The sequence below is a fragment of the Prionailurus viverrinus genome, chromosome C1 (assembly GCF_022837055.1).
Source record: "Prionailurus viverrinus isolate Anna chromosome C1, UM_Priviv_1.0, whole genome shotgun sequence".
Classification (NCBI taxonomy): Eukaryota; Metazoa; Chordata; class Mammalia; order Carnivora; family Felidae; genus Prionailurus; species Prionailurus viverrinus.
In genome coordinates this window covers 106,596,482-106,612,550 of record NC_062568.1, presented here as the reverse complement: position 1 = coordinate 106,612,550, position 16,069 = coordinate 106,596,482, and the positions used below count along the sequence as shown (strand labels likewise).

The 16,069-nt window shown below is 37.8% G+C and overlaps 1 protein-coding gene across 2 annotated transcripts in view; it reads right to left on the bottom strand.

The window, feature by feature from the left end:
• Positions 1-16,069, bottom strand: part of UGGT1 (UDP-glucose glycoprotein glucosyltransferase 1) — a 112,446-nt gene that overhangs the window by 9,572 nt on the left and 86,805 nt on the right. For both annotated transcript variants that reach the window (XM_047870680.1, XM_047870681.1), the window contains 7 exons: positions 15,348-15,432; positions 14,180-14,268; positions 13,547-13,651; positions 12,227-12,311; positions 10,863-11,045; positions 9,641-9,801; positions 8,298-8,412 (listed from right to left, as the gene is read on the bottom strand). In XM_047870680.1, the coding sequence (XP_047726636.1) occupies positions 8,298-8,412; positions 9,641-9,801; positions 10,863-11,045; positions 12,227-12,311; positions 13,547-13,651; positions 14,180-14,268; positions 15,348-15,432 (823 nt within the window). The remainder of the gene's footprint in view (positions 1-8,297; positions 8,413-9,640; positions 9,802-10,862; positions 11,046-12,226; positions 12,312-13,546; positions 13,652-14,179; positions 14,269-15,347; positions 15,433-16,069) is intronic.

Here is a 16,069-nt window from a genome sequence, read left to right as displayed (position 1 = left end):
TCTCTGTCTCTCAAAAATGAATAAATGTTAAAAAAAAATTTTTTAATAGAACTAAAATACAAGGATAGAAAAAACTGAAAATAGAAGGATAAAAACAATATACCATTTAACAATAACCAAAAGGAAAGCTGGCATAGATGTACTAATATTGGGTGAAGGTTCCCCCAACAAAAATCATTAAAAATTCAGTTGTAGGATATATATGCTTCTAAGTTTTAGGTACCTAATGGTATAGTCTCAAAACACATAAAGCAAAATTTGACAAAACCAGAGATGAGGAAGATATCACAATACAGAAAAATATTTTAATACAATTCCCTCAGTAACTAATAGAAAAACAGACAAAAACACATAATATGACCAAATGGATACAAAAATACAAAAAACCAGATGAATACAAAAAACCAAATGAAATGTTTACCAAAACTGATGACATTTGGGTCTGAAAGTAAATCTCCACAAATTTCAAATGTCTGAAATCATACAGAAGAAATCCTCAAATCATAAAGCCACTGAGCTACAAATTAATAGCAAAAATGTAACTAGAAAATCCCTGTGTATTTGGAATCACTTCTACATTACTTAAGAGTCAAAGACGGGGGGCGCCTGGGTGGCTCAGTCGGTTAAGCATCCGACTTCAGCTCAGGTCACGATCTCGCGGTCCGTGGGTTCGAGCCCCGCGTCAGGCTCTGGGCTGATGGCTCAGAGCCTGGAGCCTGCTTCCGATTCTGTGTCTCCCTCTCTCTCCGCCCCTCCCCCGTTCATGCTCTGTCTCTCTCTGTCCCAAAAGTAAATAAACATTAAAAAAAAAAAATTTTAAAAAAAGAGTCAAAGACATCACACTGGAAACTAGAAACACATTGTACCAAATGACAAGGAAAATGCTACATATAAAACATGTGCAATGCAGCCAAAGTCTTGCTGAGATAGAATCTGATCATTTCAAATGCATATATTAGAAAGACTAAAAATTATGAACTAAACATCTCAGGAAATTAGGAAAAAAAATCAACAAATTAAATAAAGTAAAAGGTAAGCACATTAAAGAACAAATTAATGAAACAGAAAAGAAACAGGATGAAAAACATTAAAAGATGTTTCCTTTTTTTTAATGTATATTCATTTTGAGCAAGAGTGAGTACGCACATGCAAGCAGAAGAGGGACAGAGAGAGAGAGAGAGAGAGAGACACAGAGAAAGAGACAGAGAGAGAATCCTAAGCAGGCTCTGTACAGTCAGCATGGAGCCCGATGTGGGGCTTGATCTCAAGAACTGTGAGATCATGATCTGAGCTGAAATCAAGAGCTGGACACTCAACTGACTAAGCCACCCAGGTGCCCCTAAAAGATGTTTCTTTAATTCCCAGTGAGGTGATAAAGGCAAAAAAGAGAAAGCACAGTAAACAATGTCAGAAAATTATAAAAGATAGAGAAAGAGAGAGAGAGAGAAGACATCAATATAGATCCAGCAGACTTTAACTGAAGTGATGAAAGCATTTTCCAAAACTGATTATACAGTGCACTTACAATCTGAACATTTTGCGCTATATAAATTATATCTCAATTTTACTTAAGTATTTTTTAATGTTAATTTATTTTTGAGAGAGAACAGAGCATGAGTGGGGGAGAGGCAGACACAGAATCCAAAGCAAGCTCCAGGCTCTGAGCTGTCAGTCCAATATGGGGGGGTCCAATGTGGGGCTTGAGCTCACAAACTGTGAAATCATGCCCTGAGCCTAAGTTGGGTGCTCAACTGACTGAGCCACTCAGGAGCCCCTACATCTCAATTTTAAAAAATGAGAGGGTAGTACGGGACACCTGGGTGGCTCAGGTTATAATCTCGCAGTCGGTGAGTTCAAGTCCCATGTCAGGCTCTGTGCCAACAGCTCAGAGCCTGGAGCCTGCTTCAGATTCTGTGTCTCCCTCTCTCTCTGCCACCCGCCCCCCACTCCCACTCATGCTCTGTGTCTATCTCTCTCTCAAAAATAAACATTAAAAATTTTGTTTAAAAGATGAGAGGGTAGTATAAACAACTTCATGATGATATGTTAGTAAATTTAGCGACACCTTAACAAAAACATTGATTAAAGTAGTAATAGAAAATGTCAACAGTCCCATAACTCTTTTTTAAAAATTTTTTTTTAATGTTTATTTATTTTTGAGAGAGACAGAGACAGAATGAGAGTGGGCTGGGGCAGAGAGAGAGGGAGACACAGAATCTGAAGCAGGCTCCAGGCTCTGAGCTGTCAGCACAGAGCTTGACATGGGGCTCGAATTCACGAGCTATGAGATCATGACCTGAGCCAAAGTCAGACACTCAACCAACTGAGCCACCCAGGCACCCCTACAGTCCCATAACTCTTAAAGAAGCTGAAGTCATAATTTAAACACAAAGAAATTTCTATTAGGCTTCACTAGTGAATTCTACCAAACATTTAAGAAAGGAATAAGGTCAATCTTACACAAACCATTACTGGTAAATGAAAAAAGAAAAAAACAAAACCCAACTCATTTTAGTAAGCCAATATAGCCTCAACACCAAAATCTGACAGAGATATTACAAGCTATTATGTCACACAAAAACATAAATACAAAATTCTTAAATAAATACTAAGCACAAAAAATCCAGAAATATATAAAAAAGAATAATAAATCATGACCAAGCTGGATTATATAATTCAGAAATTATATTTAGGTATATAATTAAACTACACTTACAGAATAAAAGAGAAAATACTAAAGATACTAAAATACTAAAAGAGAAAATACTAAAGATACTAAAGATACTAAAATACTAAAAGAGAAAATACATCTCAGCAGATATCAAAAACATAAAAAATTTAACACAAGTGATGTTTTTTAAGTACCAAACTAGACTTCTAGTGGTGTGGCCTGGGGCCTGAAGCATGGGGCACGTAAGGAGAGGCGGGGTCGCAGGGCTGTGGAGCTACCAAGTGGTTGGCAGGGCAAAGTAGGACATGCAGGGAGGGCCAGGCCAGGCCCCAAATGAAAAATAAAATAAAAAATAAAGTAGGAAACTAGGAATAAAAGGAACTTCCTTAATCTGAATAAGAGGAAATATCTACAATATCTAAAAAATATCTACAATAAACATCATACTTAGTGGTGAAATGCTGAAAACTTTGCTTTTGAGTCAAGAATGTCCACTATCAACATTTCTGTTCAACATTATGGAAGTCCCAGTAAACAGCAAAAGCAAAAAAAAAAAAAAAAAAAAATTATGTGAAATTAGAAAAGAAAAAGTAAAATTGCCATTATTTGTAAATGATATGCTTACATATACAGAAAATACAAAAGTATATACAGATTAGTAGGGTAGCCGAATACAACAATGAACAAAAATCAACTGCAATTCTAGATACCAGCAACAAATGGAAACAAAAATTTTTAAAAATAACTTTTAACAGAGGTGTATAAGATCTAAGATCTCTATGAGGAAAAAAATGAGAAATTAAACACAACCCAAATATAAAATCCTAGGGGCAACTTGGGTGGCTCAGTCAGTTGAGCGTCTGACTTTAGCTTAGGTCATGATCTCGCACAGTTCATGAGTTCAAGCCCTGTGTCGGGCTCTGCGCTGACACTGACAGCTCAGAGCCTGGAGCCTGCTTCGGATTCTGTGTCTCCCTCTCTCTCTGCCCCTCCCCCATTCACACTCTATCTCTCTCTCTCTCAAAAATAAACATTTAAAAAAATGTCAAAATATCACAATAAACAAAAAATTAAGACATAAATAAATAAAAAATAAAATCCTAGTAAATGTTTTTTTCCTCCTAAACTTGACAAGCTCATTCTAAAATGTATATGAGAAAATAAAGGACAAAAAAGTACTCTAAGACATTCTTGAAGAATGAGGTGGGAGGATTTGACTTACTGGATATCATGACTTATTATATATAGAACTAGAGTATTTGAGATTTATGTAGGATGTTAAGATAGACAAACAGGTGAGTCAAAAACTAGAAGACCCAGAAACAGATCCACGCATACATGAGTACCTCATATCTGGCAAAGATGGCATTGCAGAGCAGTGCATTTCATTAAACAAGAACAACAACAAACTGATGTAACTGTATATGCACAAAAAAGTGAAAGTTGAACTCTATCTCACACCATATATAAAACAAATTTCTACTGGAATATAGATTTGAATGCAAAAAAAAATAAAGCTCATATTTTAAAAATGTCTTTGTGACCTTAATAGGGGTCAAAAAGCATTAACCATAGAAGAAAATACTGACCAGCCTGAAACAAAAGATACCATTAAGAGGGTTCAAGTAGAAAGTTTTGCAACATATACAACAAAGGTTACACTATTAGTACACATAAAGAATGCCCATAAATCAAGAAGAAAAATTTCAAATAATCTAAACACAGTAAAACCTTGGATTGTGAGTAACTTGTTCTGCGAGTGTTCTGTAAGAAGAGCAAACATTTCTAATGAATTTTAACCTGATAAACAAGCAATGTCTTGCAATACGAGTAATATGCAATGCTGAATGTCACATGATTACAACTAAGTCAATGGTTCTTGAAATTTGCTTTGATATACGAGTGTTTTGCATTACAAGCATGTTTCTGGAATGAATTATGCTTGAAAACCAAGGTTTTACTGTATTTAAATAAGCATATCACAAGAGAATATCTAAATGACCATAAATACACAAAATGGTACTCAACTTCATTAAATTATGGAAATGCAAAATAAGACCACAATGAGGAGCAACGCCAACAAAAATGGCAGAGTAAGGAGCTCTGAAAGTCTGCCTTTTGATAAAAGCAACCAAAAAAGTGATAAAAATTGAATCAACTTTTTTTAGAACTCCAAAAATTAACCAAAGGCTTGCAGCAACCCAAGGAGCACCTAAAAGTCAACAAAAAATGGTTGAATGTTGATAAGAACAGTGAACTTTGAGGCATTTGGACTTCTATTCCCATTCTCCTGTTCCCCATTAGTCTCAAAAAATAACAGCCTGCACTGCCATACTGGAGTAAGGAGAACAAGGCTGGAGGTCTTTCAAAGTTCATTCCAAAAGCAGAGCCATCATTTGAAGACCGTACTGTATAGGCCTGTCTCTATTCAATCTCACTTGAACTTACCCCATGCTAAAAGCTTCTCCTTGGCAGCCCTTGAAAAATGTGTTAAGCTTTCTGAGGCTGTCTGAGATGGAGCAAAGAATACATTAAACAAAAATCTCAACAAGAAATACTGAAGAATGAGATAACCATAGAAGGCTGTGAAAAGAAAAGACAGATTCCTGGGAAGACAAAAGGCCATGAGAATAGTACGTGTAAGGCTCTGAGCATGCTCTGTGTTGCATACATAAGTAAGAAAGCCCTAATAAAGCCATAAACTCTCACCTCTTGTTGATCTTGAAGCCCTATGCAACAGAGAAGTGCAGACTAAGGTACAGTTGTAAACTGCCTGGCTGACTGTTGAGGATGTGTCCCAACAGGCACCCAGAGGCCTCTGGCAAAGACTGGAAATCTTTGTGGTTTTGAACACTTAAGAAATCTCTGTCCAATTTTAGCTGACGACTAAGCTAAGCAGGCATACCAAATATGCAGACTTCACAGAACTGGTTTAGAAGTCCAAAAACAAACAACTACTACAATAAGCACCAGCAACGAACCCTCGGAAGGGGGGAAAACGGATTTCCAGAGTTGCCACACTACATTACTTGAAATGTTCAGTTTTCAATGAAAATGGGACATGCAAAATACCAAATATACAAAACCCATATATAGGATGAAAAAGCAATCAATAGAAACTATACTTGTGGAGGCCTAGACACAAGGAATTTATATCAGGTATCTTAAATATGTTCGAATAGGAACAAAGGAAATCATGTCTAACAGAACTAAAGGCAAGTATGTGAATGATGTTCCAAAAATTAGAGACGATTAATAAATTAATTATACAAATTAACCAAATTACACAAAAGAACCAAACAGAAAAATCTGTTGAAAACACAATAGCTTCAATAAATGAAAATTCACTAGATAGGTTCAACCACAGGTTTTAGCAGCAGAAAAGATAATCAGGTCAAGTGAAGATAAATCAGTTGAGATTATCCAGTCTTGAGATTATCCAGGAGCAGAAAGAACAATGAAGAAAAATAAACAGAGCCTCAGAGGACTGTGGGAAACCAACAAATATACTAACGCACACAATGGGGGTCCCAAGAGGATAGAGAAAGAGGCAGAAATAATACTTAAAGAAATAGAACTTCTCAAATTTGGTGAAAAACATTAGTCTATACATTCAAGAAGCTCAATGGACTCTAAGTAGGATAAACTCAAGAGACCCAACATCATAATCAAACTCCCAAAAGACTAGAGATGGCGACTCGTCAGATAAGGGATTCTCAAGATTAACAGCTAATTTCTCATCACAAAACATGGAAGCTAAAAGGCGGTGAGACAATATATTCAAAGAAAAATATGAGAAGAAAAAAAACTGTCAAGCAAGAATTTTATATCCAAGCAAAACTATTCATGAAAAAAATGAAGGAGAAATTTACATATTACCTAAGAAGTTTGTAGCTCCAGAGCCATTCTATCAAAAATACTAAAGTGAGTCCTCTGGCTGAAATGAAAGGGCACTAGACAGTAACTCAAATCCACATGAAGAAATAAAAAGCAGTAAAGGTAAGTAGGTAAATATAAAAGATAATATTGACGTATTTCTGATTTAGAGCTCCTTCCCCCTGCCCCCGGTTTAAAAATAATTACAAACAGTAATAATTATAAATCTGTGTTGACAGGCATAAAATGTATAAACATGCAATCTGTATGATAATGAAAGTAAGCAGGGGAGGGGGGGAACCACAGCTCCATAGGAACAAAGTTTTTGTATACTATTAAGTTATTATTAACCCAAACTAAACTGTCATAAGTAAGTGTTAATGATAATCATCAGGACAACCACTGAGAAAGTAAGTCAAAAATATACAGGAGAAACAAGGGAATTAAAATGGCAGATGTTAATCCTACTTCACTAATAATTTTATATTAGATATAAATGTGATAAACTCTCCAAATGAAAGCCACAAGGGATGGCAGTTCACATGTACCAAATTAACAGACTGACAATAAATACTGGTCAAAACATGGAGCACCAGGAATCCTTACACAGCTGATGGGTATATAAGTTAGAACTACTTTGGAAAATTGTCTGGGATCATCTAGTAAAGCTAAATATACAAATCTGGTAACCCAGCAAATATACATGTAGCTGAACACACAACTGAAATATGTGTACATGTGCAGCAACATAGGTGCAAGAATGATCACAGCAGCATTATCCACGGAAGACAAAAATGGAAAACAACCCAAATGTAGAATAAACAAAACGTAGTACCTCTACACACACCAACAGGGATGGATCACACAAACATAATGTTGAACAAAAGAAATCAGACTTAAAAGAGTTTATCTTTTAAGATACAACTGAGGTAGGGAGAAAAAAAAACAAAACAGGCAACACTAAACCACAGTATTAAGGATACACGTTAAAGTAGTAATTCTATATAGAAAAGCATGGGGTGATTACCACAAAGGTCAGGATGCTGGATACTTTTATTAAGAATGGTAGCTGCAGGATTTTAGTAATGTTCTACTTGTTGAACTGGATGGTCATATATGGGCATTAGATCTGTGGTAATTCACTGGTGCATGTGAATATGTATATATTGGTATAGTTTTGTTTTGTATGTTTTCTTTTATGGGTGCTAAATGTCACAATGAAAGTTTTAAAATGTTTAATGCAGACTTTAGCAAAACAAAATATGTGAAAGTAGGTATCCACAACAAACTAAAAGCTTACTTCTGAAAAATGTTGAGCATTAAAAAATCGATTCAGATAAACTTCTTAAAAAAACACCATGGTTTCCAACAGAAAAGAGGGAAACTGTGAAACTATACACTGTGAATCCTTGCTAGTTAGTCTCTAAAGAGAAACAGATTTCCCCTAGCAAGCAGGAAAACACATTTATCAGGTTATCTTAGGTGCAAAATTAAACAACATGGTAATGGTTTGAGGAGGCAGCATCCTCCTTTCCATCTCCCTTCCAAACCAACATCATTAGGCCTACGACATTTTTTCACTACTATGCATTCTGTTGAGGACAAAAATGTCTCACACACACACACACACACACACACACTCCTGTCCATGAAGAAACAAAACAGAGGAGAAAACTGAGAGGAAAATAATAAATTCAATTTCTGACATAACCCATCACTGCAAGTGTTAACCAAAAAAATGGCCACTTACTTGATCAAGATTTGAAAGGCTGTTAGGATCCTGACTCAGACCTTGGTACTGTCCCCTGAGTCTGTCACCAGCAGCTATTTTCCTAAACTTCTTTAGATCCACGACATATAGTGCACTGGATAGAGAAGAACTACTTGTTATAACCACGGATTATGACAAAGAATAACACCACTGAATAATGGTCACCAGGTAAACATTCTGCCCTCTCTGTGAAAAGGTAAGCTGTGGCCTCCAGTGGAGCTCAGGGTCAGCATGTGCTTCTTCAAAGATGGCAGGAAATTATTGCAAAACACATACTCTGCCATAAGCTCACTTTGTCACTCTTTCTTAATTGCCTTCCTTATTTAGCTGCCTTAAGTCTCTGACAATAGAAAACTTCTACCAAACGTCAGCAGATTAGATAATAAAAGCTGACCACCAGCCAAAAATAGCCTGATAATGTTTTAGATGTTGCTGGGGAAAAAAAACATCCACACTGTTATGGATCTTCTGGACCAAGGACATAACTAATGATAAAGAAATCCCCAAACCCCAACTTTTATTCTCTGTAAATGCTGCTTCCTACACATCGCGGACCTTCCAGATCTTCCAAACCACATTCTGCCAAGAACAGATAATGCAATGGTACACAGTCTGACCTAGGAGTTCTACTTCTAGGAATTCCTACAGATATACTTGAAATATACCAAATGATGTGTTTATTAACTGCAACACTGTATGTCACAGCAAAAGACCACAAATAACCTACATATACTGCAATAAAATGCAGATGTTAAGAAAGAAGGTCTCGCAACACATTGATAGAAGATCTACTATAGTAAAAAAAAAAAAAAAAAAGGCACAAAACTGAAAATATGATGGTATATTTTGTGTAAAAAAAAAAAAAAAAGATGTAAGAATCAAGAAACTCTAGGGGCATCTGAGTGGCTCAGTTGGTTGAACATCTGACTCTTGATTTCAGCTCAGGTCATGACCTCATGGTTCACGAGTTCGAGCCTGCCTGGGATTCTCTCTCTCCCTCTATCTCTGCATCTTCCCTACTTATGCACTCTTTCTCTCAAAATGAATAAATATTAAAAAAAAAAAAATTAAAAAAAAAAAGAATCAAGAAACTCTGGAAGGACATACTGCAGTAAATTAATAGATGATGTTATCTGTTATAGGAGTAGGAACTGGGTAGAAAACAGACAGAATTGGGAGGCCTTTTCACAGTATATTTTTTATAATTTTTATTTTTGAGCCACATTAATAACATATTACCTATTCATAATTTCAAATATGTAAAATTAATTTTTTGAGAAAAGAAAATCAAACAGCTTTGGAGAGTACTCCTTTTTCAGTACCTGATATGATACTTTCGCCCAGCCAAATGACTGGCCCAGTACCCTGATTTCCAGAATCTGTATCCATCCATTTCTTTTCGGCTATCACAAAAGGGAGTATAGCCATAAGGAGCGCCATCCAAATTGAAATCTCTTAACTCTTTCAGATCTGTTCGGACAATCTGGAGAAAAAAAATCACAAGTCATTTGTTAAACAGCCATGCAGACAGCAGTTTCCTTAAAACACAGATTGTCTCACTGAGACATTTCAGAGGGCAGCTTTGAGGTTACCAGCACAGGCTCCAGCAGCAGACCCAGGCTAAGCCCAGATTCCTTCACTGACTAGTGGGCTGCCTTCACTAACATGTAAGACACTTTGCATAGTGGTTGGCACACAGTATTCTAAGTATTCAAAAAGGTGGCAGTAAAACAAATTTACACTGCTTAGCTTCTGTGATGGAGTTTCCTCATCTGTAAAATGGAGACCTCACAGGATTACATGAATTAACATACGAACACATGTGGAATGATAACTGACACAGAGCAAGTGCTCAACAAAGGTAAGTGTGCTTATATGAGAACCCAGAAAACATGCTTCAGGTCAAGCTGGTTGTGACACAGTGAGCTGAAGGAGGCAGGGAATCCCAAAAAGGTGGATGAAGTTTCTGGCCGAATGACCTTTGCACACATTCTATCATTTCCATTCAAATGATCACCTCAGGTTTCAGCCGGCTCAGGGAAAAGGGGAAGATTGTAAAGGAGAACTATATTAACACTTTTTGAGTGTGTATGCTCTAAAATCACAGTGTGTTCGTTTTAAGTCAAATCTTGACAGGAGGAAGAGTATCTGAAGAGCTGCAAACTATCAAAGCTAGGCATCTATCTGGTAGAACTTCCTCTGTCTTACCCATGCTGATAACTCCTAGCTTTTGGGTAAATAATTGGAGACGATAGCAAGCACTGTTAAACCTCAATCTTCCAGTTTTTAGTCTGTGTGTTAAATGAATTAAGACACAAGACTGCATGTATGATGTATAGAGGCATAGAAAAAAAGATTAAAAGGAGATACCTCAAATGCAAACTGTAAAAGTGATCACACCTGGGTGTACCTTTTCGTATATTTTAAATAATGTCACAGAGGCATGTATTTTTCTGTAACCAGAAAAGTAAAATCATTTAAAAAGGAGAAGGAAGTCTAACGGCTTTAATACAAACTGTTTAAACCTGGCTTCTAAGAGCTTACCTGATCAGCATCCACAAACAGGAATTTGTCAACAACCAGTGGGAACAGCACGTCCAAGAAGAGGATCTTGTAACCCCAAATGATGCGCTGTTTCTCAGTCTGCTGATGAAGCCACCGGGGCCATTTGTATTGAACAAGCTCATACTGGAAGTTGTACTCATTTGCCATATAAGGTATGAACTCCTATTTTGGCACATAGGGAACAACAGACAACCATTTACTCAGATGAAGAAAATCGGCTCTCTAATGGAAGTCAGTCACCATGATGACAGCACAAGTAAAACATATTTACCATAATGGCAGTTGAATACAGAAATCTGACCGTGACTCACCTGTGACTAAAAGAATACATATAAACTTATCAAACCCCCCATTTCTTTAGGACTTCTAATTATCACGTGAAATGACAAATCTTTCAATGAAGGCTTTTAGGTTTGTGTGTGTGTGTGTGTGTGTGTGTGTGTGTGTGTGTGTGTTCTATGGAAATGAACTTAATTTACAGTAAAACATTTTTTGAGCTTGACTCAAAGGCTTTCTCAGACCTGGGCCTAACCCAGGGAATGACACGGCAGATCCAAATATTCTGAACAAATTTGTTTTTAAGTTTTTAGATCATAAATACAAGTACCTTCAGGGGACCAGAAGTGATTACTGAATAAAATAAAAGTTGTTTAGTAACATCTATAGAACCACAACAACAAAAGACACAAACAAGTCAAATTTAGATGACAAATACTAACTAATAAATAAAGCAGAAAACTTCCCAAGTCTGTTTTTCATGGTGCACAGATGAAACAACACTTCCAGAAATCACTGTTGTCCATGAGACAATGAATAATCCTCCCCACTGGAAACCAGCACTATGCTTTCTAATTAAATTAGAATATACATGCTCAGAGGAAGAAAACATTATTTCATCAAAACAAAAGATTCAGGGGCACCTGGGTGGCTCAGTTGGTTGTGCGTCAGCTCACGGATCCCAGGGTTGCGGGACTGAGCCTCACGTTGGGCTCCGCACTGACCGTAGAGCCTGCTTAAGATTCTCTCCCTCTCCCTTCCTCCCACAGCCCCTCTCTCCTGCTTGCACTCTCTAACTCTCTAAAAATTTTTTTAAAAATTAAAAAAAAAAAAAAATACAAAGATACAGATTCTCCTCAGGTCACAATAATTTTATGTTTGGTTTTATGATGACTGTTCCCCCTAAATAGTCCAGGCTAGAAGACTAATCAACACGAAGTATGCAGCTGAGCTACGGAAACCCAAGGAAAGATTTTTAAGTTACACAAATAACAGAGAAGCAGTAAGAAGTATATTATACCATCATATCTCCTTAATGTCTCCTTTTCTCTCCCCTGAGAACAAACCTTAAATGTGGGGGACAGATAATTCTTCAAGAACCAGAATTTCACAGGAGTCCTGGTATTCTTCAGTACTGACAGCATCATTATACTGTCAAACAAAAGCAAATAATAATCAATATTAATTTTCCAATGCTTTTTAATCTCAACAAAATTGAGCAGAGCTGATCATAAGACTGCTGAATGTTTTTCACAGCAGAGCTGATGGCTTTAAAAAAGAGACCCTTAGTAATGGAAAATGAAAAATTGCACTCATTATAAAATTATCACTGAATGGAAAAGAAAGGGTATTTCTCACCTATAAAAATATACCTAACTGACAAAGGCAGATGTTTTAATCATGTTACATCTTTAAATACTCTGCTTCATGAACTGCCGTATTAATTATGCTACAAACGAATAACGGAGGTTGTAGCTAACAGACTACATGACTATGAAAAGAAAACTGGAAAGCCGCAGCAGCTGTGTGTGGCTGCACTGCCCCCCACAGCCTATCCTGGAGACACTGCTAGGGAGGAGAGCAGGAAGAGGTCAGGGGATGGCAAGTGGCTACAGCATCAGGATTTCCCTACTACGAAAACAGACAAAAACACACTGAATCAAGGAATTTAATTAAATTGAGTTATTACTAACATTTGACATTACTATTTTAGGTCAGTTATTATTTCTTGGAAATAGAAGGTTGAACCTGAGTAAAATGACAGTTTAATTATTTGCCATACTAGATTTGTCATGGAAAATTAAAAGTAAAATGAACCTGGCATTAGGAAAGTCACTCTCAAGCAAAGGAGCATATTCCCAGCCAAGCCTTCCCCCAGCAGCCGCTGTGTCAACCAGCACACGGCTGTGGCCTCTCCTTGGCCCTGGCTGTGTGACCTCAGGCAAGTCCCTTCACCCTCTGAATCTGTCTGCATAACAGAGGTGTTCTTTGAGAACTAAGATCACTCCTGGCTCTACACCCCTATGAATCTCTAGGCGACAGGTCCACAGCCCTGTTCCACTTCTACTCTCTGTGCTAACTTCCTAGTTTCTGGGTTAAGCAATGCTTGGTGGCCAATTAAACACCATTATTTATAATGTGTGCGCAGTGGTATTAAAGGTTTATAGCCTTGTAATATCCACACATATACATTTATGATACAGCTGGACTTTATGAGATTGGCAGATCAAAACAAATACAATTCTGTATTCACAGTCCTCAGAGTGCTTCACATATACAGAAGCATAATGGATAAAATGCCATGAAACATTTACTCTCTTACTCTCTAAATAAGAACACTGTGACAAACTCATTCATAATGTACTGAAATAATCAACATGACTAACCGAAGAAATCTTTCATAGAGATGGCCGGATGCCACGGAGAAAATATTAATTATGTCATCTTTATCCTGTTTCACTTCCTCAGTCTTCTGTCCTCCTGTAAAGCCCCTGTAACAATAAAGGTAAAAACAAGAACACTTGAACTGCTAGCATAGACACACAGCCCTTTAAGGGGAGAGCTACAGAGACCGTGTTTCCCATCCTATTCCTTCCCTAGAGGGTGATGCAAGGGGAGGTGGTGAAGCATCAATGGCACCCTGGGAGGGCACAAGGGAGCCAAGCCACCACAGGATAACGAAAAGGATGCCGCCTGCAAGGCCCCACATAGCTTCAGAAACAAACTGAACATAGGCTCCTCCACAGAATGCAATCCACTCAATGGAAAGTAAACTAAGCTCTCTGAAGGACAGGCACCATGCAGTAAGGGTCAAGAAGTAACTACACCGTGGGGGGACATTAACCTCCTTCATTCATTGTGGGAAACACCCATCTACTCTAAGTGGAAGTGCAAGATTTGCTGCAGAGTACAGACTCTGAAAGGTCCACATGGGATTCTTACACTCAAAAGAAGGGAGGGATGGGGCTTATACTTTTCCTTAAAAATATTACTTTTTTTTTTTAATGGTGCCAATTTACCATTTGAAGGAGTCCCAAAATCCAGATTCATTTTCATTAGTTCCGTCACTCAGCAGGTCTTCGTTCACCATGTCTGCCTTCTTCTGAACCTGCAACCATACGTGAGGGGTACCATGAACAGTAGGGGACGAAGCCCCTACTTCCTACAGCCAAGTCTAGGCCCCATAACTCAATCTGGTGCCCATATTCTGGTGAAAGAAAGCTGTGCCACAGGCAGGCACGGCCCACCTACAGTCTAGACCAGTTCAACAGAATGATCTTTCACATACCACATTAACACCTCAGGTGATGAGACAGAAACCTCTTGTAATTCAGTAATAACTGTAGTCTGAAAAATGGTCAAAGAACCTCAAATTCAACTGTATAGGAAACAGAGTCTGAGCAAAACTAGCAGCATCATCCACCCAGCTGACAGCTGTTCCAGGGAGAGTGCAGCCCACAGGAGAGCTACCCGTCAGGACAGAGTCACTTCGCGCCACAGCCTGTTTCCAGGATTCACCAGGATAAAGATGGGTTGAATCTTCTCACCAGCACAGGGAGCAGTTTTCTACTCTTCTGTGTGTGGTCTGCTTTAGATTTTACTGTGTGTAATGATTGTTTATTCTGTAATACCTTTTACTTGAATTTAAGGCACTAAGAACTTTAAAATTCTGAGACGTGAAAAGAAATGAAATAGGGCTACCAATTACCGTTGTTGAAATTTTCACTGTCATTCTTCCCAATTTTCTGAGAACAGTCAGCAATAATGTGAATTGTGGCTATGTAAACACCAGAATATCTGAGACTTGTATCGCTCACTGAGATTACTCAAAAGGTGCAATCTCTCAGTTGAAGAAAGCCACAAATGTATATTTACAAAAGACGTTTCACATGTAAAGAAGCATTCTTATAAACCCTACAGTAAAATCCCAAAGGTGAATTAAAGCCTTAGACCAGTTTCTTTTCTTCCCCACCAGCTTTACTGAGAGACAACTGACACACAATATTGTGTAAACTTCAGGCATACAATGTGATGATTTGATACGCATAGAAGCTGTAAAACAATGATCACAGTGATAGCATTATTATCAGTTAAATCCATCTACTTCTAGATGAGAGCTACTAAATGCCAGAATACTGCTACTTTTACCCACTATAAAAGTCGCTGCCTTAGTATTTCCAAGCTCACCTTCACTTTAATAATTTTGCTCTTGAAGTTGTTGAGGACGACAACAACTTCATCAGCATCGGGAGGAGAATCTGTGCCATCATGGCTTCGAGAGAAAACAAAGGGAAACAGTAAGGCAGATGTTATAAATCACAATTCTTGAAATGCAGTAAGGAGTCTGATATCAAAATGCCATATTTGTCCATCATCTTTATCATAAAGGAGTTTTCCAGAACAAATTATTTTCCCGCAAACTGTAGCAAGTCCCTTCAAACTACACAGAAGCACTTGTCAGAATCTCTATCCTTCAAACATTGAGCATTCCAATCCATCACAGCCCAGACTTTCTTCTTGGGTCTCCCCTTTAAATTACCTTTCAGAGAGTGAGAGGCTCCCAGTGCTGGCGCACTTAACACCTGTATTTACTAAGTCTGAGCCATGCTCACCACCAGCAATAAAGGAGTGCCCAGGGACATGAGCCACTGAACCATCACTGGAAACACATCACTTCTACTCTTTCATGGACAGGTGACAAAGCATGGCTCTACTTCAGAGTTCTGTAAAGTTGTCTACTCTATCCTTCTGCCTGGAGGTACACAATCAGCCAAGTCTAGGCCCTGTAACTCCATCTGGGGCCCATACTCTGGAGGAAGAACTATAAAAAGCTATTTTCAGGCAGATCTGGGGCAGAAGAAGAAAAACTTTAAATTAAAAATAAAATATCCCCAGTCAATTGTAATGCC